The sequence below is a fragment of the Pseudovirgaria hyperparasitica genome (genome assembly GCF_010093815.1).
Source record: "Pseudovirgaria hyperparasitica strain CBS 121739 unplaced genomic scaffold EJ05scaffold_27, whole genome shotgun sequence".
NCBI classification, from domain to species: domain Eukaryota; kingdom Fungi; phylum Ascomycota; class Dothideomycetes; order Acrospermales; family Acrospermaceae; genus Pseudovirgaria; species Pseudovirgaria hyperparasitica.
The window spans coordinates 78,946-98,590 of NW_022985575.1; the positions used below are offsets into that span (position 1 = coordinate 78,946).

Below are 19,645 nucleotides of genomic sequence, written 5' to 3' on the forward strand. Positions count from 1 at the left end.
ATCGCTACCTTGGTAATATAACGACATCGAGGGAATGATAGTGTTACTGTTTCTCGATCCTAAGCCCCGTTCGTTCCGTCCTGGTGACTTGCACGGCTATCGCTCTTCAGGCTCAATACGATCTCCTTCAGCTCCTGCATTTCCGCCCTCAGTTTCCTCACTTCCGCCACAGCTGCATCAGTGGCGACATCTGGCTTGGATGCTTGGACCTTCTTATCCCAGCCATCACTTTCAAAGTCCACGTCCACCTGCTCCCATTCTTCGATTGTGTCATCGTCGCTTTCGTTCCTGCTCCTGTTGCCCCTCACAGTATGCGCCTGCGATGTCTCGATGGCTGCTGTGACGAGCAATAAAGGACTGTAGATAACACCCATGACGTAGTCATTTAGACGCTGATACTGGTCGTTCGGCATCCACCACTCAAAGGGCAATACGAGGCAAAAGAGCTCAATAAGGTTGAATGGGGCAATGAATACATTCTCATCCGGGGCTCGAACAAACTGCATAGTCTTCTGTGCGAAGAGACCCATGTATTCGTCGATCGCATTACCGGCAATGTCTTCGTAAGCGGAGTTATATAACGCGATGAGGATGTTGAGAAGCAGGACCATAACAACGAAGGTAAAGATGTAGTAGAGAATCAGACCAAAGGGCGGAGCAAAGTTGTCGAAGCCATCGAATTCAGGAGAGGTCATGATAGCATTCAGCACTAATTGCAATCAGTCAAATTCATATCCAGAAAGGCATGGTTTTGACTCACTAGCTTTAACGATGAAGCCCGTGGCAGTCAAATTATCGTCCACTTGGTCCATACCGATAAATCCTTGCAGGAATCCGATGAGTACAACAATGAGAAGTGCAAAAAAGATAAGCGACTCGCGCATCATCACCCGGAGCACAACAAGCATTGCACCGAAAAATCTGAATGTATCGAGGTATAACAGCAGTCGCATCCAGAACATCGGCGCACTGAACGCTAGGAAATTGTAGCTGAGCTCGTTGAAGCGGTGTCGGTCGTGAGTCTGTAAGGGATGTGCGAGTGCAACCATCCGAAGAATGAATGAGACCGTAAGAAGAGTATAGAGGGTGCTGTTGAAGATGTTCCAAAATCCAAGATAGTAGCGGCCGACCTTCCAGAACTTGGAAAATTCATCGGTAATGAAGCCAAGAGTGAAGATATACAGGACAATTTCCACCACGTCAAGATCTCCAGTAGGGTTGACGGTGTTAATAGCACCAGTATAAAGAGCAAGGTAAACAATGGAGAAGATGACCTGTAGGGCATTCTGATAACGAGGGACTCGCATCCTGTCTGGATCCAGATGTGACCAATAGTTGGTGTCGGTCTTTTCTTTGTAGTCAACGAAGCGCGCTGGGTCATCGTCGTCTTGGACCAACCAGCCGCGCCACAGATACTGGATGCATTTCTGATAGCCAGACGAACCGATTACGCGAAGCGCATGGAGATCGACTGCCCGCTCAACGACATTAGCAGGTACAGACTCTTCCCCATCTATCAGTATTGAATATCGTTTGAGTAATATATCCTCGAGTAGATACTCTTGATCGTCTTCCCCCTCAATGCTACACGTTCATTAGGTCATGCTGATGCAGCGTGATCTAGGGCTTACAGTCTCTTGGCAATAACTTCGCAAGCTACTGCTCTCACATCGTGCATGTCAGAGTCCCATAGCTCAAGCAAGGCTTGTCGTTTGAACCATCTCTTGCACACCAAAAGACCATATACAACACAAGATTTGTAGTCTTGCCCGCCAGCCTCCGAAGCCGTTTTGACGACCGCATCGGTGATAATCCCGCTGTGCGGCTTCGTGATCAGATCTTCTTCTAGCTCGCATGGGATGACTTGTTCGATCTGGTGCTTCAGACGCAAAGCTACAGTAGTGACTTCCTTGGCAGGAATTGGGGACGGAGGAAGCTCGTTGCGGCGCGTGGGCAAGACTTTGGCGGATTAGAGATATCCTTCGCTATTGTCTCTGTACTGACGTGATTGCACCTCATCGCGCAAATGATGCCTTGTGTCCTGACCGGCACGACCACCACTAAAGATCTGTTGGTGATTAGTCGAAAGCTTTCGAGGTTCCAATTGTCCCTGGCAACTCACATTCGTCCATCGCGTTCGGTCCTCGCTGTGTCTACGAGGCATGATCAGAGAGCAGTGTGTTCACCAGTGCCAATTTAAACTAAATACCAATGACTGCGAAAGAGTTGAAAGAACGAGCCAGGGAAAGATGGATGGAATTAAGATGCAGGAATCTTGGAAGCGGGCGGGGCGAAGGCGCGGAGCTCTCCAACTTCCAGAGCTCTAATTAGCTAAACTCGTGGAACAGAAGGCCGCTATGATCAATCCATCCATGCCATGCATGCTGATCCGTTGGAGGTAGGACCGTACCACTTCGCGCGCAAATGTACTGGCGTGTTTAATATGATTGCACAAGTTTACAAGTTTATTCTTTGGTGTAGAATCTTCCATGCATATAGAAGCGTGGTAGTCGCCCAATATTCATTCCTAGGTGTTCGTATGCACCAGATCCTTCCGTGCCCTACTTTTGTGCGCCAGAATGCTCGATAGGAGTCCCTAAAGCATGCTCAAGGATGTCCACCAATGCAGATATGTTCGCGCCTCTATGCATCTCCCGCAATGTTGCCTTCATCACTCTCACTATCATCTTCGTCTCCGCTAACTTCTTGGTTCTCGCGCTCCCTCTTCTCCATGAGCGCCTGGAGTTCAGCATCGTCGTTCTCAGTCGTTGCCTTAGGTGCCATAACGACCTCAAGATCGCCCGAGTGTTCGCGTATCTTCGCAGTGACGTCCCTGAGAGCTTGCTCCAATAAATCGATCCCTGTAGTCTTGTCTAGACATGAACTCGTGAAGACATAGAGTGGTGGTGAAACGAGTCGGCATTTGATCTGATTGTCCTTGGTGCTTCTAGCTTCGCCGCATTTCAGTGCGTCTTTGATGGCGTCAATACCTGCTGGCTCGTAGCAAGTGACCTTCACGTCTGCGCGAATTTTTGTAGGTTGTGGAGTAAGACGTTTCCGAATGTAGGACTGAAGCTCATCTTTCACAACATCACTTGGGAATGTGACCTCATTCCACACATCAGGGTTGGTGATGGACAATTTGAAGGCGTCGACAGCGTGTCCATACTTCTTATTCAGGGGCCAGCCAATAGCTTGGTATATCTCTTCAATGGGCGTAGTGGTCTTTTCGGCGACGTGGCGCATAATGGAGTGTACCATCTTGCTCTTGTTGTAGCGCTCCTCGCACTTTACGATATCCTCCGGTGACACACGACGCTTCGATAAGTCGATATATCCTGTATTGATCCTGTTAGAAAGATCCCCAACACTCATAAGAGAACCCCGCCATGACATACCTTTGTCTTTATCTACCCTAAGGACGACGACGACTTCATTACGGCCAACGCGAATAAGCTTCTGGATACTACGAATACGTCTTCTTGACAGTTCACTGAGAAGGATCATGCCGTCGATGTTGTCATATTCAAGGAGTTTTACGTATGCGCCCATCTCTGCGATCTATGGTGGGCGTCAACTGCCGTGCGATGCGAATATGTGATGTCCTACCTGTTTGACATTCACCATCACGAAGCTTTCCACCTCTGGGAACTTCTCCTCGTAGAACCGACAGTTCGTGAGCGACATGACTGTTATGTATGAGACTGTAAGTCTTGCGGAGTGTAATGTGTAATGGTGCCCTGGGTCAGTATTGTTTTAAGGCGACAGTTACGTATGTCGAGAGATTGCTTTGCGGGATGCTGTGCGGTCACGAGGGGGCCTGCGGCGTTTACGCTGGCGCCCTAATATGTACCGGTGTAGCTGAGTAGTTAAAGGACGGACGATTCTTGGTAGACGAAGAAATCGCTGCTGGTCGTCGAGGAGGCAGTGTGAAGTTGTCTGACTCCAAACACAAACCAAAGAAATTCGGATATAATAACTCTGTGGTGGGGTCTTAGATTTTGGTTTTAATGCCTAAGGCAACCAGAAAATGCGCGTGTCGCTTGACCGACCGCCCCCCTCAAGCAGAAATAGCAATGAGCATTGAGAGCGCGATACTTCAGACTATATAACTAACATATCCTATGCTCTCCAATTTGCCCCAGAAGAATGGTATCAGGCATAACATCTAACGCCTCGAATTGAGTATTCCAAGAGCTCCAGATAGGGCCTCGTTCTACTCCCAACGTGCAATCCCAGTATCAAAGACAGAAGCAAATCACAAAAGCGCATCCAGCCCACCGCCCACCTTTAGACATCACTTCGTAGGCGCACGACTCGACACCGGATCCACACCATTTTACCCAAACATTCATCGCAGTCTACTTCTTCAGAATAGCCTCATATAGGCTGACCAAAGCACCAATGCCAGAACTGATCAACACACCTTGGTAATTACCGTAAAAGCCTCTATCTACAGTTGCAACAGTTGTGTCGTCGACCAAACCCCAGAAACGGAAAGCTTGGCCATAGACCAGGTAGGTGATCAAGGCCTTTACAATATTGAAAGCCAGGGGGTCAGCCTGATACGACTTTGAGGAAACCTTCAAGCCCGTACTGGACTTCTTCAAGGTAAGGTTGAAGAAATAGGCGAAGATCAAAGGAACGATCAGGCTGGTCGTGGCCCAAAGGGTGGTGGGCGCCCAGAAGCCGCCTGTCAAGACTTCGAAGAAGTCTGGCAGCTTGACTGGATACGACGGAAGCCGTAACGCATCAATGGACGGCGTGTTGAATGCATGGCGCATGTGGAGCGTCTCGCGCCTAATACCAGCGCCCTCCAAGATGAAAGCCAAAGCTTGTACAGCCACGACGGAGCTCAAGCTCTCGCGGATGTCCTCGACACTATCATCAAGGCCTAATCTCTCCCAGAGCTCGAGACCCTGCGCTTTGATATTTGCGGTCTGACGTTCGATCGCGTCAGTAACGACCGCCGGGGAAGGCGGAAGCGGTACGCGTGCGGCGACTTTCTGCACGGCGCGAGGGGTGCGCGCCGCGAGTGCTTTCACATCCGGTGATGCTTCTTCTCTGTGGAGATAAACAAATTAGTCAGTGTTACGGTGGCGGCGCAGAAGGATGCGACAATGTGATGGCATTGCGCATGAGAGTACATACGATTCTTCCTTGACCTTTGTTACGCGTCGTTTACGGGGTTTTGGAGTGTCGCCCTCGGAGTTTACGCCCGCAGCAGTCGCAGGCGCATTGCTGGGAGCGCGTTTAATAGGCGACGCGCGCTCGGTGCGATCATAGTACTCGCGCAACGAGGGGAGTTTGGAAAGCGACGTCGCATTGTCCTTCAGATGTGTGTCCAAGAGCGCGGAAAGGTCGTCTTTCAAAATGCTATCATTGCTGTGGCAGTGGTCAGAATCGCGTCTTAGTATGCGCGCAGCAATCAAGACGACGGCACTGACTATTTGAGACCGGCGTCATCAGCATAACGCTGCAAATCGCTTTTGCGCTGTCGGGAGAGCCAGGTAGACATGATTGATTGTACTATGAGCAATGATCGCGAAGGTCCGTGTGTATTGTGAAATGAGGAATAAAAAGGATAAACACAAAGACTGGGGAAGGGTGCGGGGGTCTGTGTTGATGGAAGATTGGGTGGTTTTGGGTGGTTGGAGTGGCTGGTAATGATTAGCGGGCAGATCAAAACAAACCCTCCTGCAGCCTCGGGAGTCGGCCTCAGGCAGCACCGCTACTGGATAGCTCCCGAACGCTCGCTCCCTATACAACATTTTTCGCGACGTTCATTGTTCGCATCCGACTCTTGTACCCGGGAAGCAACTCGCCTCTTAAGCCCACGCACTTCCTTACAGCTCTTAATTGTTTTCTTCGACTCATTCCCGTCCATGGTCTTCGCCCGCTTGGCGAATTACATCTTCCCTGGCTCGATTCAAGACTCGGTTGATGATGACCGGCAGACGGACAAACAAAAACACAACACAAGGGATTTCAATATGGGACCGGAGGAGGAGGATCTAGAGGCCAAAAGACCGCCATATAGTCATGTACTGTGTGCCTCCGTATCGATGTAATGACTGACTGCTAATCTATCGAAGGCTATGCTCGCAGGTGGCCTTGGTGGTACTACTGGGGATATGCTAATGCATTCTCTGGACACTGTTAAGACGAGGCAGCAAGGTGATCCGCACATGCCGCCAAAATATACCTCACTTGGGTCCTCATATCGCACAATTTTCCAGCAAGAAGGTATAAGGCGTGGGCTATACGGCGGTGTTCAGCCTGCCTTCCTCGGCTCGTTCTTTGGGACAGTGGCCTTCTTTGGCACATACGAATGGAGCAAAAGATATATGATAGACTTTGGGGTCGCTCCGTCGGTGTCGTACTTCGTTGCCGGGCTCGTTGCAGACCTGGCCGCAGCTCCCATATACGTACCTTCGGAGGTGCTCAAGACAAGGTTGCAACTTCAGGGTCGGCATAATAACCCCTTCTTCAACTCCGGATACAACTACAGATCGATGATACATGCGACAAGAACGATAATTCGCCAAGAGGGCGTCGCTGCGCTATTCCACGGCTTCCAGGCAACCCTTTGGAGAGATCTACCGTACTCGGCCCTGCAATTCGCGTTTTATGAACAGGAGCAAAAGCTAGCGAGGGCCTACAAGGGCTCCAAGGAGATTGGTCTGCCGCTAGAAGTCTTAACTGGTGCTTCGGCAGGAGGAATGGCTGGTGTTATCACTTGTCCTCTGGATGTCGTCAAAACCCGTGTGCAGACGCAACTGGACCCCCAGGTTGCTGCATCACAGAAAAGTACTACAGGTATAAATCAGCCGGCAATCCAGCCGTCTTCGTCTAGCAGACACCAGGCCAGCGTGCCAAAAGTGCCATCCTTGAATCGACCTATCTCCACCTCCTCTCCATCCACGACACTCCATTCTCACACGGCCGCAACCTTGGACACTTCTTCTGTCATCGCGGGTCTCAAGATCATCTACAAGACGGAAGGTGTTGGGGGATTGTTCCGCGGCGTTGGCCCCCGCTTTGTGTGGACGAGCGTGCAGAGTGGCACGATGCTTGTATTATATCAACAGTTCCTTCGGTATTTTGAGGGGCATCCCTTTATGAGCACCTCCGATCCAGAAGAAGCTTGAACAGCCCAGGCTCTTCTGTTGTACAACACGATAGACGATTAGTCGCATTCATGTACATATGGTCTTTCTTCTGCATATGATCCGGCGCTCAATGTATTTGAATCCAATAGAATTGATGGCTTCCCAAGGAAAGCCATTCGCAGGAGAACACGAGATGAGGTCGTGCTCGCTGCCATCTGGGCCAGGTAACTTTGTTGAATCAATCGTCTCCTGACCCTGTGAAGAAGTCTCCTCCATCAAATATTCACAATGGTCGCATGGACATGTACGGTTGCGGCCCGACCACATAGGATAATACCCAGAGCCACAAATAACGCTAAGCCTTTAGGACGAAAGGCAGTACAATCAGGTCCCGTTATAAGGATTCGAAGACGGCCACGGCAAGAACATCGTTATAGCGAGATTATTGTATACTCAGTTCTTATATACGTTAGCCCTCCAACGATAACTAAGGGGGGAAGGAGACAATTCTTTAGATATCGCGGTTTTCTCTAAATATACGTACCTTTTTAAGAGGCTATGGAAAGCCTGTTATAACAACGAGATTATCGCTATAATGGATATCGCCGCAATGGGATTTGACTGTACATAGTACATAGTCCGTGGGTACACTTCCAGTTTGGGTATAGCCTTAATTACCTGATGATGCCCCTGAATAAGGAAACATCAAACAAGCAATTCCTTCCATTTTAGTTCAACGAAGATGACATAATAATTGATTAATCTTCAGATTGCCACGGACATAAATTCTTCCGTTGTCTAACGCGGTATCGAAGGAGAAGCTCAGTCTATATCTACATCATCGTCGTCGTCTCGACCTGTCTCAACACGCTTTCAGCATGTATCAGTCCAGCAACTTCGAGTGCGAGACGTGCGATCGCGAGTTCGGCAGCGAATATGCAGCCAGTCAGCATATGAATGCGCGCGGTCACTGGGCCAAACGCTATCCCTGCGAGTCCTGCGGCGACGTCTTTCTCAACGAGTATGAGTGTGAAGAGCACATGGACCAATATGATCATTATGCTCCGAAGCACGGCTGTGAGGCATGCTCTAAGATGTTCTATTCGGCTCAGGCTGCTCGAGCGCACATGGACAAGCTGGATCATTGGCGACGTGTTTGGTGCGATAAATGCCAGAGAGGCTTCCAGAATGAAAACAAATTACGCATGGTAAGCCACTCCGGACCGAACATCCTTTTGTCTTCCAGTTTTTGACCTGGGTAGCATCTCAATGGTGCTGCGCATCGCGCTAACTCAATCGATTGTCCATTCTGCAAACGCAACTTCACCACCGCCACGGGCGTCACGCACCATCTCGAATCCGGCTCATGTCCCAATGCAACCAATGTCAACCGCGAGGTAATCTATCGTGCAATTCGCGCAAGGGACACTTCTGGCGTGATCACTCATAAAACCATCGAGTGGCACTCCCAATCGAATGGCTCTTTTGAGGCCAGTAACGCATCCTGGAACGGAGAATGCTTCGAATGTTACTTGTGCCACCGTGGTTTCAACACATTGCGTGGCTTGAATCAGCATCTAAGCAGCCCGGCCCACAAGCAAAGAATCTATCATTGTGTCAGTCGCAGGTGTGGGAAGGAATTCACTGCACTGGCAGCGCTGTTCAGTCATCTCGAAAGTGAAAGTTGCGGGGCGGTGAGGTTCGAGAGGGTGCAGAAGAGTATGCAAGGAATCTTGACGGGCAGGACTAGAGCAATTGCTTTCTGATTTCGTTGCGGGACCCTTGGCGCTGAAGATACGGCTGTATCTTGTTGACTGGAGTAGAAAAGTCAGGGTGGGACTCTCAATTTCTCGGGCGGCATTTGTCAGCCTCAAGTTTCGTTATACGATTTGACGCTGGGAGGGTCGGAGTGTGGTATTATGAGCTACAGCTGAAGGCATAGTGCTTCACACAGCATGATTCTTCGCACAACACGCAGTGCGAGACATACCATTCTTTCACAACAAATACTTATATCTTGAAGATTATACAGAATTCACAATCGCTGTTGATTGATAATATCCAACGCTGCTCTGTCTGCCTTTCATCTATACCACATGATTTTACAGGGGGAGGAGATCTGGAGCAAAGACTGCCAGATCAACAAGCCTGCGCCCGTGTTAGAACAGTTCATTATTAGTTGGTGAGCATAGGTGTCATTCTCTTGCGTGTAAACGTTGAGAGTCCTGATAAGTAGACAACAATTTCTCACTATTCTACGTGCATATAGCTAGGTAAGATACAGCTATCTAGTACAAAAGACTCCGTAAAGGAGCGCGCACTGTCCTGGATTCCCACGCTGTTTGAATTGTCGTAGTCACAAGTGAAATTACAGACACGCTAACAATGAACAGCCTGGAGGCAGTCACAACTCCTCTGTTATAGCACGTGAAACCAAAAATCCTCATAATATTTCTACGATCTCTCAAGTTCTAGGAGCTCTCTACATATACAGCCTTACCACAAGAGCTTCCGCAATTTACGGATTCTGATACTGCGGGAGTCGAAATGTCTGCATCAACTGTACGTATCCCCTCTTCCTCTTCGACACTGCAGTGTATGTATACTCACCAAATATGTGCACAGTCTGGAAAAACCCTGACCAACGAGTCCAACGAACACACCGAACACACCGGAGACACCGAACGTAGTCCACCACCTCCTTCACCTCCTCCCCTCACCCATTCCGAATGGCGCGCCCAGTACACACACCACTGGCATCTCCACAACACCACCACAACCCTCACCGCCACGCACGAAGCAGCCAAAGCCGACCTCGCCGCCGCACAAGCCCAAAACGAAAAGGCCATGCAAAACATCGATCGGCTCCTGGCAGAGTATGTCGCACAAGAGCTGAGATCAATCGCCGCTTGCGCCAGGATAGATCGCGACTTGGGTGAGCTGGAGGATGCGTTGGGCTTGCAAAAGCGGACTCTGGTGGGCCTTGCGGCGGATGATCAGCAGAGGGTGGTTCGGGAGAGGCTTGAGGCTATCAAGCGGACGGAGGTGAGGGTGGAGAGGCGTTGTTGGGGGCCGTTGAGGTTGACGGGGAGTTTGTTGTTTTGAGGAGAGGGAGGCATAGGCAGGCTATTGGGTGGTTGAGGTATGGAGTTTGGATTTTACTAGTGCTCGTTGTATCGGGGCCTTGGGTAGTCAAATTATTGCGTGAGGCACAAGTTGATGTGTCAATCCGAAGTCTTCATTTTGAGTACTTATCAATCATGTCGCGTCAAGGTAAACAGGACAAGCCTGGAAGACTTCGGCAAGCTATGTTCTGGCCATGCTTGAATGGACGATGCTACTACCCAACTCTTAACTCTAGGGCCGACTGTGCGTAGTAGAGAAATTACAACACGGTAGAGAGGGGATTGAAGAGGCAAGTAAAATGCGAGTGAAGACACTCAGTACTTTCCTTTGAATTAAATTCCTGTACGCCCAGTCCGGCACCTATACAATGTACAATGCTGCTGTCAAAGCTGCGTCCCCAATCTATGGTGTTCATTTTGCTTCATCAATATTCATCTCATCATTCGATTTCTTATGCTTCTCCCTCTCCGCCCGCAGTATCGCAAGGTACTTCTCGCGCTCCTCCTGCGCACGTTCACGCAACGTGCCAAACGGATCAAAGCGCTCGTCCCGTGGGTCTTCGAACGGGTTCCTCAGCCAGTCGCCTGTGTCTGTCAACGTCGTGCTCCGCGGTCTATTGTGGATCATGTCGTATGATTTCTTCAGCTGTGGATCTTCGAATGGGTTGCTGATTGTGGCTGGGGTGGGTGTTGTTGTTGTCTCCTCGTCTGATACGGTCTCGCTGGATGACACCATGGTCATGCGTGCTTTGTCGTGCAGAGAGATGCGGCCGCGGATGTATGACTTTGCGCGCCAGCCCGCAATCTTTCCTGAAGCGCGGGTGATGCGGTAGGTTGGAACGTGCGTAGAGTCTGGCTCAGCAATGCGTTTCTCCAGAGATGGTGATGAGGGTGACGTTGCAGGTGGCCGGCTGCCACGCTTCGTTGATGAGAAGAGGTTGAGACCGAGGCCGGCGACACCTTTCCTCCCTTGGGTATGGGAGTCTGAGGATTGCTTCTTGCGGCAGTATCGAAGCCACAGAAAAGCAATGAGACATAGACCTCCTGTCGACATGTTAGACATGATAGTATCCTTCGAAATGACCATACATACCAAGAATTGAGAACGTGGCCAGTAGACCCTGCGCTACGGGTGATAGACTCATGTGTTCGTCATGCCGGATAGGATCTTTACTGATGAATCCTTGACTGGTATCTTCGGGCATGGCAGACGCTGGAGGTTGGTTCTGAGACGCTTCGGTAATGGCTGTTGCCTCTGCGGCAGACTGTGAGATTGATGTAGTCTCCTCAAATGCCCATGTTGGCCCAGCATAGTCGGATTCGGGAGTCTCGGTAGGTAATGGAGCTACAGAACTGGCCGTGGTCCTGATAGCTGTTGCTGATGGGCGCGGGAAAGAGCCGGATGTTGGAGAAGGTGTGGCCGGACTGGCCGAGTCGCCAGGAGTCTTCGTGTAGTCTTCTATAGCCAACGCCTTCCTCGCAAGAAGATTCAATGAATATGGCCTGTTGGCTCTTATAAGGGCCATGCTGCTGTGGAATCGCAAAGTTCGTTCTGGGGTATATATGCACAGCGAAGGGATCCACGGAACTCCAGCATTCAAAACAATTGCAGAGTAGCGGAGCAAGGGTATTAAAGGAAATAAACAGGTACACGAAACTACAGATTAAAGAGAGACGACTAAACGAGAGGCTGACCAGCAGAACAGAAAGATGCAGGAGCGAGATAGAAGTGAGTTAAGATGACATAAAAGTAGGACAAGAAGCAAGACACGACTCAAAAGAAACGTGAGAACTTGGGAAAAGGGAGTCTCAGTGAACCTACGATTGCACGACCGATGCTGCAAGCTCTTCGGTCATGTATGAAGTTGAGCCTGTCTCAGATTGACCCCGTGTGGGTCAGCATAAGGCAGCTTGCCGCGTCCAGGTTGAAATTACCAAGTGGACAAGGCATTGCCTTTCGTGGTACGATCACTCTACTATCCGCATGGGCTTCTTACAGCAAATGGCTGCGTGTTCGCAGCCGATGGTGCCCGTGAAACGCCCTGGGCAGTTTCAGGAGTCAACTTTGGGGATGGTGTTTTGGGTTGCGTCAGGAGTCGCCTGTCTTGTGATTGGCCGCTAAGTTGGCGCTTATTTACACTAGTCTGCTTGCGTACATAGGCGCCCACGTCGTCTCAAAGCATATGATGGATGCCTCGTTGCCTCAGAGACCAGGCACCACATTTCACTCCATTCAGGCTAAATCGACGTGCATCCATCCATTCACAGCTTTGTCTCCCTCAGCACCCCACACTTGACTCCTCACTCTGTACCTCGTGGCTTTCAGGTATATAGACCAAGTAAATAGTCATGGCTAGAGCTCTTGGGCTACAAGTTCACAGTACGCTTTACGGTCATGGCTACTGGATTTCTGAAAGTCGAAGGAGAGAACATTGTGGGCAATGATGGCCAGCCTGTCATCCTGCGTGGCGCCGGTCTTGGAGGATGGATGAAGTGAGTCGAATAAGGGGGCCTAGACTACAGAGACTGAGCAAGTTCCAGCATGGAGAACTTCATCACAGGTTACCCAGGACACGAGCACCAGCATCGTAAATCCATGCTCAAAGTTCTTGGAAAGGAGAAGTACGAGTTCTTCTTTGACAAATGGCTCGAGTACTTCTTCACAGAAGCTGATGCAAAGTTCTTTGCGAGCAAGGGTCTGAATTGTCTGCGCATCCCGTTCAACTACCGTCACTTTGAGGATGATGATAACCCGAGAGTGCTAAAGAAGGGAGGCTTCAAGCATCTCGATCGTGTCGTAGACCTGGTATGCGATTCTGAGTGCTTCAACAAGGACACATGGAGGTTACTGATGGTGTCCTTAGTGCGCAAATCACAAGATATATACGATCCTTGATATGCATGCCCTGCCTGGCGGCCACAACGGTGACTGGCATTCCGACAATCCGACAAATTATGCCGCATTCTGGGTACATAAAGACTTCCAGGATCGCACCATTTGGCTCTGGGAACAGCTTGCCTCACATTACAAGTCCAATCCCTGGGTTGCAGGCTACAATCCAATCAACGAGCCCTGCGACCCAGAGCATCACCGTCTACCCGCCTTCTACGCCCGGCTGGAACCTGCCATCCGAGCCATCGATCCGAACCACATCCTATGGCTCGACGGTAATACGTTTGCCCAAGAATGGCAGTATTTTGACACCGTTCTCCCGAATTGCGTTTATGCGCTGCATGACTATACCGTACGACGCTTCCTATCTGATACAGGAGAAAGCAGCGGAGTCGCGCTAACAAGACCAGATGTATGGCTTCCCGAAAGGCAAACGCTTCACCGGCGCCTCTTCCCAGCTCGCCCGTCTCGAGCTGCAGTTCCTCGAGAAGGCCAAGTTCATGTACGCACACAAGACACCTATTTGGAACGGCGAATTCGGCCCGGTATATGCCCTCGACGGACTAGATGACGACCCGGAGAAGACCAATGAAGCACGCGTCAACGTTCTAGGGGCGCAGCTGGACATCTACGATAAGTACAAGATCCACTGGAGCATCTGGCTATATAAGGTTCGCGCTAGCGTCGCACAATAGCTCTATACTCATTCGTTACTAATGGCAAGCAGGACATTGGATTCCAGGGTATGATCCACACAGACCCCAAGAGCAAGTACATGACAACAATTAATTCCTGGCTCGATCGCAAACGCAAGTTGCAACTCGACGCGTGGGGTCGGCACCCAAGCAAGGAGGTCGAAGATGTCATTTTCCCACTGGTCAAGTATATCGATAGCGTGTGTCCGACGAGTTCGAATCAGTATCCGCCGAATTGGAGTACCGAGAGACAGGTCACCAGGCTGATAAACCAGATGTGGATGAGCCAGTGTACGTCGGACGAATTTGCGGAGTTGTTCAAGGATATGAGCGTGGAGGAACTGGACGAGTGTGCGAGGAGCTTTCATTTTGATAATTGCTTGCAGCGCGAGCAGTTGAATAAGATGTTGGAGGCACATTCAGTGGTGGCGGACATATCGAAGGATTTTGTAAGACCCACGAATGATAGGCCTGATTTGGGAAAATATGATCCGTCGATGGAACAGGGAGATTGAGACGCTCATGCTGGTGTGCTCTGGTATCGACAATAACAGATCGAAACCATTTAAGAATGAATTATGATACGTATATCTGGTCACGCTATTGGATGCATAACAAGACGGTAAGATCTAGGTTCAAGATTTGAGCCAAGATGTAACAGAGCTCTATCTATCGCAGCAAGGATGAGAGGATTCCTGCAAGCGAGGGAAAATTTGCGTTATGTCCACTGTCACGAAGAAAAGATCGTTCTGAGGCCGAGATTGAGGTTTCTTAAACACCTGAATGTAACGTCAATAAGTTGGTACGTGCAATCGTCATTCATTCCTATATACAGCCTCATCAACCAGATATATACATGCAGACCCCAGTCCACCCCTCTAAACCAAGATCAACGGACATGGATAATCCGCAAAGATCGGATTCAGCTTCGTCGCAGCCAGCTTAATCTGCTGCACCGTATTCAACGGACCCCCGCCTACAGTCGCCGGCGCCACACCCACCGCAAGCTGATACAGCGCGCAAACCACATTATCGGCATCACTAATATCAAACCCAGGCGTGCCATCCTCGTTGAACAACAGGAAATTCCCATCGCCAGTATTCACACCAAATGGCTTCGGGTTGGCGCCATACTGCGCAAAGATCTCGCTTCCCGCGCCGTTGAGGTCGTACGGCTTGACACGGTTGCGCCAGCCCGGGGGGGCACGCTCGGGGATATGCGTCCAGCCGCCGTTGCCGTCCTCTTCGGCGCCGAAGAAGGACTTCATCGTCGTTAGGTCGGCGGCGTAGTTTGAGCCGGGGAAGAGTTCGTAGAGGAAGGAGGAGGCTCCGTAGAGGAGCAGACTGCCCGGGCCGAAGAAGAAGTTGGGATTCTCGGCACGGCTCTGGTCCCAGCGCTCGGCGCGGTATTTGGACAGCGGGAGGCGGGTGAAGTCGCCTCCTGTCGACTTGTACATCATGTCGAATAGGGTGCCGTTGAACTGGAAGTTGTCGCCGTTTGCGGTGAAGTAGTCGTTGCGGGTCAGCGAGGTGTCACTGCAGTTATCGTAAGTGATTTGAACTTTGGATACGGTTAATTTATCTTACGCTTCGAACTTGTTGTGGCCGTTCAGGCCGGGCTCTTTCTGGATAAGATTTGAGCCTGTGACTGCGGTTCGGGCAGTCGCGTCGCAGCCGATGGATAGCTTTTCGGTTACGAGGTCGCCGTCGAGACCGACGCCGGCTAAGGCGAGGAGGTTGGCGAGACCGTAGCCGACGTTGTACATGTTTTGTTGGGCAGCGATCAGCTCGTTGTAGGTGACGATTCCATCACGGCTGAGGAAGCCGTGGTTGGCAGCGGCGTTTAGACCAGGGCAAGGTCCTCTGGGTCATGTCAGCATGTGAAGATGGTTTTGAAGTAAAGGGTTGCTTGCCTGATGTCGTTGGGACCTGGGGGACGGAACTCGTGGTCCACATCACCAGGGGCTGGAACGAGAATGCCTCCTTTACCGGTCCCTTTGACATTCTTGGACGGGTCTCCCCCTGTGTAAGGATATTTGGGGTTGAAGGGTACAGCACCAGTGTGGTCTGATGTGGTAGGGCATTGAGCATCAGTCTGGCGACGCTCGATATGACCATCAGGGAAGAGCTTTGAGTCTGGCATGCCCATGAAAGGATAAGCCGTTGTGACTGACGCTGAAAGCGCCAGAAGTGCAATTGATCTCATGGTGTCTGACAATTCTTTGGGTCTACTGTGATGAGGCTGGAGGACAGGGCGTCCCAAAATCGTCCGGATCTACACTGTATCTTATACAGACGATCACGAAGTCTTGCGCACATTCTGACCGAGGCAGTGATTTGTCGCATACAGTCTTTATTGGCCCAAAATCAGGTCTAAGATGCCAATTGTCGCTGTGATAACGCTGGGCGATACCCTGGCGCACATGCCAATCTTTAGCAATCACATCTCCCCACACCGTTGAGGGTCAACAGGGGCACAATCCAGTGCGCCCTAGCCGTCGATCAGTGAACTTGATCAAACATTGCCCCATCGTGTTTGAGTGCTGAGCCAATAGAGCAGTGCGTGATAGAGAAGAAGAGGACTCTGTCCAATAAGAAGAGAGTGTGGGGTAAGCAAGCCTCGGCAGGTGTGTTTGTCTAGAGAGAGCTAATGGTAGATCAACGAGCTTAAGTTGACCTAAACATTCTCTCTAGGCCACTTCTCGCTAGGTTAATTACTTCACAACGCGATAGTGAAGGAGTGTTTGGGATCTACAGGGTGGCATGAGCCTCGAACGGCTGACGGCGAAATGACCCTCTTTCGAATTCTTCAGATGCTTATCTACATCGTGGACTGTAGTGGTTTACTGGAAGTCCACACTGATGATGCACGAATTGGAGACGACGCATTTATGTCTAAGCTGTGCTTATCATAACCACCAGAGCATCGAGCGACCCGAGTAATACTTGTAATGATCTCAAAGTCCGTCCATTTCACGGCCAGTTCTTGGCGAAATCTCGTGCTCGAGACTTTTCGCTATCGGCTGCATGTAATACTATCCCTTGATTACTACTACATCTTTTTGCATTACGTTTATTGGTGGATCTCTGCATGTTTGATCTGTCTACAGTGGGTCAGATGGCGCCTTGTGACGCCCAGCTTCTGTTCTCGATGTAGTTGAGCAACAAGTCATCGAGTCTTGGTACATTCTACGCGGACAGAAAGCGAAGACCGGGAATTCTTAGCTGCATGAAAGTCATCCTGATGAGTTTCTGGAAGCACTGAGGGTCCCATCGCACGCTGGGCGCATGAGACAGGAACGACTACTCAGGTAATTAATGATGCTCGTTGAGACGTACTGGTATGCTCGTTGAGACGTACTGCTCATCAACCTATCAAAGCCTTAAGACACCACGCACCATTTATCGAGGGTCCACTTTACATATCCTGGTCCATGTAACTTGAAACGGTATTCTTGAGCGACGAAACCTATTACTATATCTTAATGCTTTCCAGAGCGTGTTTAGTTGCTTATGGCAATACCATGATGGCTCGATGGCAAATCTAGCTCACACAATGACCGTGGTAATTAAAAAAGGACATAGGAAAGGTCAACGAGTTGTCCTGGGTGAGGCGAAATGGAATCATAAAGTAAGTTCTTAGATCAGCCACGTTTGAGCCAAACGGTAGGCAGGTGGCGTTTCTTAATCTTTGTTCGACTATTTGTTATTAGTGGATATTCAAGTACAACGACGTTAGTGGTAACATGTATACGATGTGAAATTGTCTTTTAAGGATAGACACGCTGGCCTTGTGGTTGTGCATTTCTACGTAAGCACGATGACGTAACCGTTGTACAGCTCAAACATGAATAACACTCCATAACGTGAGGTATGATCGCGTAGGGCGATGAATTATTAGATAATGCTATCATGTGTGAACATGTGCTAACAGTACTAGCTAAGTTCATGATTAATCCTAGTATCATAAACATGTTTTCTACAAGCATGAATGCGGGCGATTTGAAAGGCCACTACCTCCAACGCCCATGATGCTCCTGATGCCGTCTAAAATAAGCTTACAGACAGCTCTGTACCGTCTTGTTTTGTAACGCCGTCCTGTGATATGACCAAGATGTAGTCTGACGACTATCGTATAACAATGATCTAAAGAAGAAAACCCTCATGCAGTCATAATATCCATAGGAGGTCGCTCTGTTCTGACCTCTTTCATGCGATCTACATTCAGGGGAGTAAGGATACCAGGGCTTCCTGACAGGCCAGTCGTATCGTCGACGGAAATTACTGGGAGGAGAGGGCTGTCGCCGTGGTCATCAGGGTGATACACGACCGTGGAACTTCCGCGCTTCCTCGTCTTAGCTCGAGGTGATGTCTCCGGGTTGCCGCTTTCTGTGGTTGGCGAGGGGCAGTCGATGCCTATATCTCTTGTTGCTGTGTTGGCATTCAGTTTCGCCAGAGCAGTTGCCAAATCTTCCGCGTGAACCATTTTATTTGGGGGGTCTTCATTGCGCACCTCCCAGCCATGCGGCGGCGATGGAGGAGGGCTGATGAAGAAGAGCCTGGCACTCTTGGGTAGGTCGAGATGTTGGTCCGCTGGGTTGATTGGAGTAGGTTCACCAAAGAAGACGCGCGTTGGGCAGCCCATCAAGTGCGTACCGTCAAGTTGCTGACGTATAGATATAGCATCCTCTATCTTGAAGAACGAAGCGATTATGCGGCGAAAGGACTTGAGAGGCGCGAAGGAGTGGAGTTCGGCGCGCTCATTAATACTGTCGCGAATGGTGGCAAGATTCGCTGGGTGGAAGATGGCGACATCGTGGAGGTTCTAGAGTCTGTTAATGGGACGGTTCAGGTGGAAAATATATGCCGGAGCACTTACAGTTATGATGAGAGTATTTGAGGGTTCTGATGGTGTTATGAGAGGTGGGAGGTCTGAAAGGTCGAGAGAGAGAGGTGATTTGGGTGCTTTGGAGGACGCATTGCTTGATGCGCGGCTCTGCCGAGGCGACGAGAAATCCACAGATGCCATATTACTGTTTGGTATGTTGGGTGGTTTGGCAGCGGCTGGTAATTCAGCAGTTATATGGTTGTAGGTGTGTATTTGCTTGGAAGTACAATATCCGGGAGCGTTGAGTCGAATCATATATGTATTGACGCAAGATGGCGGAGCTCCATGGAAGGTTTGGCCACCGTTTTCCGGGCGCGCTAAGCATCAACCAATGGCGGAGCGGCATGATGTTCGAGATTGTCTAACACATTTAACACAGCCTCCTTCGTTCCCATCGCATGCACGTCCAACCCGAGCCCCCTTTCATTACCAATTGCTATCGTCACCGGGAATGTCCCACCCATGGAATTGCCCTAATCGCTAATCAGACGTCTAGTCCCAAGCGTAGTCGCAGTTTGACCACGTTCACAAGGCTGTGTCTACGGTCGATGAGAGACGGACTCCTTTTGCTAGAGGGCGCAGCTACTAAACACTGGAGCGCCTAGGCATATTGCGTGGACACTTGCTTTGCTGTTCTCCCTTCCTCTACGTCGGTTGCAATGATGAGAGGATCAGCTACATTCCGGTCCCGAAAGAAAGAGAGACAGCCAACGTGAAGTCATAATGTCTCATGATCTCAGCAGCGGACAACAGGAGCCCACCGAAAGCCAGCCATGGCATCGCTAACATCTACTGAATCAATTGCACGTCATGGAATCAGATTACCCAAAGCGGCAAGCCTCGTTCGGCGGAATGATACATGGTCTCATAGGTGGCTTTGTCAACGGCGGCGAACTCACTCCGCCGCCAAGTGCTCAAGGCGGAGGTATAAG

General features: G+C 50.2%; 10 protein-coding genes across 10 annotated transcripts; 4 read left to right on the plus strand and 6 right to left on the minus strand.

Moving 5' to 3' along the window:
• Positions 1–59: 59 nt before the first annotated feature.
• Positions 60–2,164, minus strand: EJ05DRAFT_446013 (uncharacterized protein; the record flags this gene model as incomplete). Its single annotated transcript, XM_033742212.1, has 4 exons — positions 60–709; positions 761–1,584; positions 1,632–1,959; positions 2,005–2,164. The coding sequence occupies 4 exons, from the start codon at positions 2,162–2,164 to the stop codon at positions 60–62; spliced, it is 1,962 nt and encodes a 653-aa protein (XP_033595321.1).
• Positions 2,165–2,643: 479 nt separating this feature from the next.
• EJ05DRAFT_445977 (eukaryotic translation initiation factor-like protein 2 subunit alpha) lies at positions 2,644–3,687 on the minus strand (the record flags this gene model as incomplete). Its single annotated transcript, XM_033742208.1, has 3 exons — positions 2,644–3,338; positions 3,399–3,561; positions 3,610–3,687. The coding sequence occupies 3 exons, from the start codon at positions 3,685–3,687 to the stop codon at positions 2,644–2,646; spliced, it is 936 nt and encodes a 311-aa protein (XP_033595322.1).
• A 674-nt stretch (positions 3,688–4,361) lies between these two features.
• Positions 4,362–5,518, minus strand: EJ05DRAFT_490568 (uncharacterized protein; the record flags this gene model as incomplete). The annotated part of the gene is made up of 3 exons (XM_033745894.1): positions 4,362–5,064; positions 5,152–5,385; positions 5,448–5,518. 3 exons carry the CDS (start codon positions 5,516–5,518, stop codon positions 4,362–4,364), a joined length of 1,008 nt encoding a protein of 335 aa, XP_033595323.1.
• Positions 5,519–5,993: 475 nt separating this feature from the next.
• On the plus strand, positions 5,994–7,151 carry EJ05DRAFT_445934 (mitochondrial carrier protein-like protein; the record flags this gene model as incomplete). The annotated part of the gene is made up of 2 exons (XM_033742204.1): positions 5,994–6,044; positions 6,096–7,151. 2 exons carry the CDS (start codon positions 5,994–5,996, stop codon positions 7,149–7,151), a joined length of 1,107 nt encoding a protein of 368 aa, XP_033595324.1.
• A 698-nt stretch (positions 7,152–7,849) lies between these two features.
• On the plus strand, positions 7,850–9,168 carry EJ05DRAFT_470949 (uncharacterized protein). The gene is made up of 2 exons (XM_033742954.1): positions 7,850–8,320; positions 8,375–9,168. The coding sequence occupies exons 1-2, from the start codon at positions 7,991–7,993 to the stop codon at positions 8,876–8,878; spliced, it is 834 nt and encodes a 277-aa protein (XP_033595325.1). The 5' UTR covers positions 7,850–7,990; the 3' UTR covers positions 8,879–9,168.
• Positions 9,169–9,659: 491 nt separating this feature from the next.
• Positions 9,660–10,217, plus strand: EJ05DRAFT_490571 (uncharacterized protein; the record flags this gene model as incomplete). The annotated part of the gene is made up of 2 exons (XM_033745895.1): positions 9,660–9,674; positions 9,738–10,217. 2 exons carry the CDS (start codon positions 9,660–9,662, stop codon positions 10,215–10,217), a joined length of 495 nt encoding a protein of 164 aa, XP_033595326.1.
• A 216-nt stretch (positions 10,218–10,433) lies between these two features.
• On the minus strand, positions 10,434–11,917 carry EJ05DRAFT_235813 (uncharacterized protein). The gene is made up of 2 exons (XM_033740005.1): positions 11,331–11,917; positions 10,434–11,281 (listed from the first exon to the last, which is right to left on the minus strand). The coding sequence occupies exons 1-2, from the start codon at positions 11,761–11,763 to the stop codon at positions 10,650–10,652; spliced, it is 1,065 nt and encodes a 354-aa protein (XP_033595327.1). The 5' UTR covers positions 11,764–11,917; the 3' UTR covers positions 10,434–10,649.
• A 715-nt stretch (positions 11,918–12,632) lies between these two features.
• On the plus strand, positions 12,633–14,340 carry EJ05DRAFT_445970 (glycoside hydrolase; the record flags this gene model as incomplete). Its single annotated transcript, XM_033742207.1, has 5 exons — positions 12,633–12,730; positions 12,779–13,043; positions 13,102–13,482; positions 13,541–13,801; positions 13,858–14,340. The coding sequence occupies 5 exons, from the start codon at positions 12,633–12,635 to the stop codon at positions 14,338–14,340; spliced, it is 1,488 nt and encodes a 495-aa protein (XP_033595328.1).
• Positions 14,341–14,662: 322 nt separating this feature from the next.
• Positions 14,663–15,622, minus strand: EJ05DRAFT_480894 (uncharacterized protein). Its single transcript, XM_033744958.1, has one exon. The coding sequence runs from the start codon at positions 15,283–15,285 to the stop codon at positions 14,704–14,706; it is 582 nt and encodes a 193-aa protein (XP_033595329.1). The 5' UTR covers positions 15,286–15,622; the 3' UTR covers positions 14,663–14,703.
• Positions 15,623–17,987: 2,365 nt separating this feature from the next.
• On the minus strand, positions 17,988–18,854 carry EJ05DRAFT_490575 (Calcipressin-domain-containing protein; the record flags this gene model as incomplete). Its single annotated transcript, XM_033745896.1, has 2 exons — positions 17,988–18,650; positions 18,705–18,854. 2 exons carry the CDS (start codon positions 18,852–18,854, stop codon positions 17,988–17,990), a joined length of 813 nt encoding a protein of 270 aa, XP_033595330.1.
• Positions 18,855–19,645: the final 791 nt, after the last annotated feature.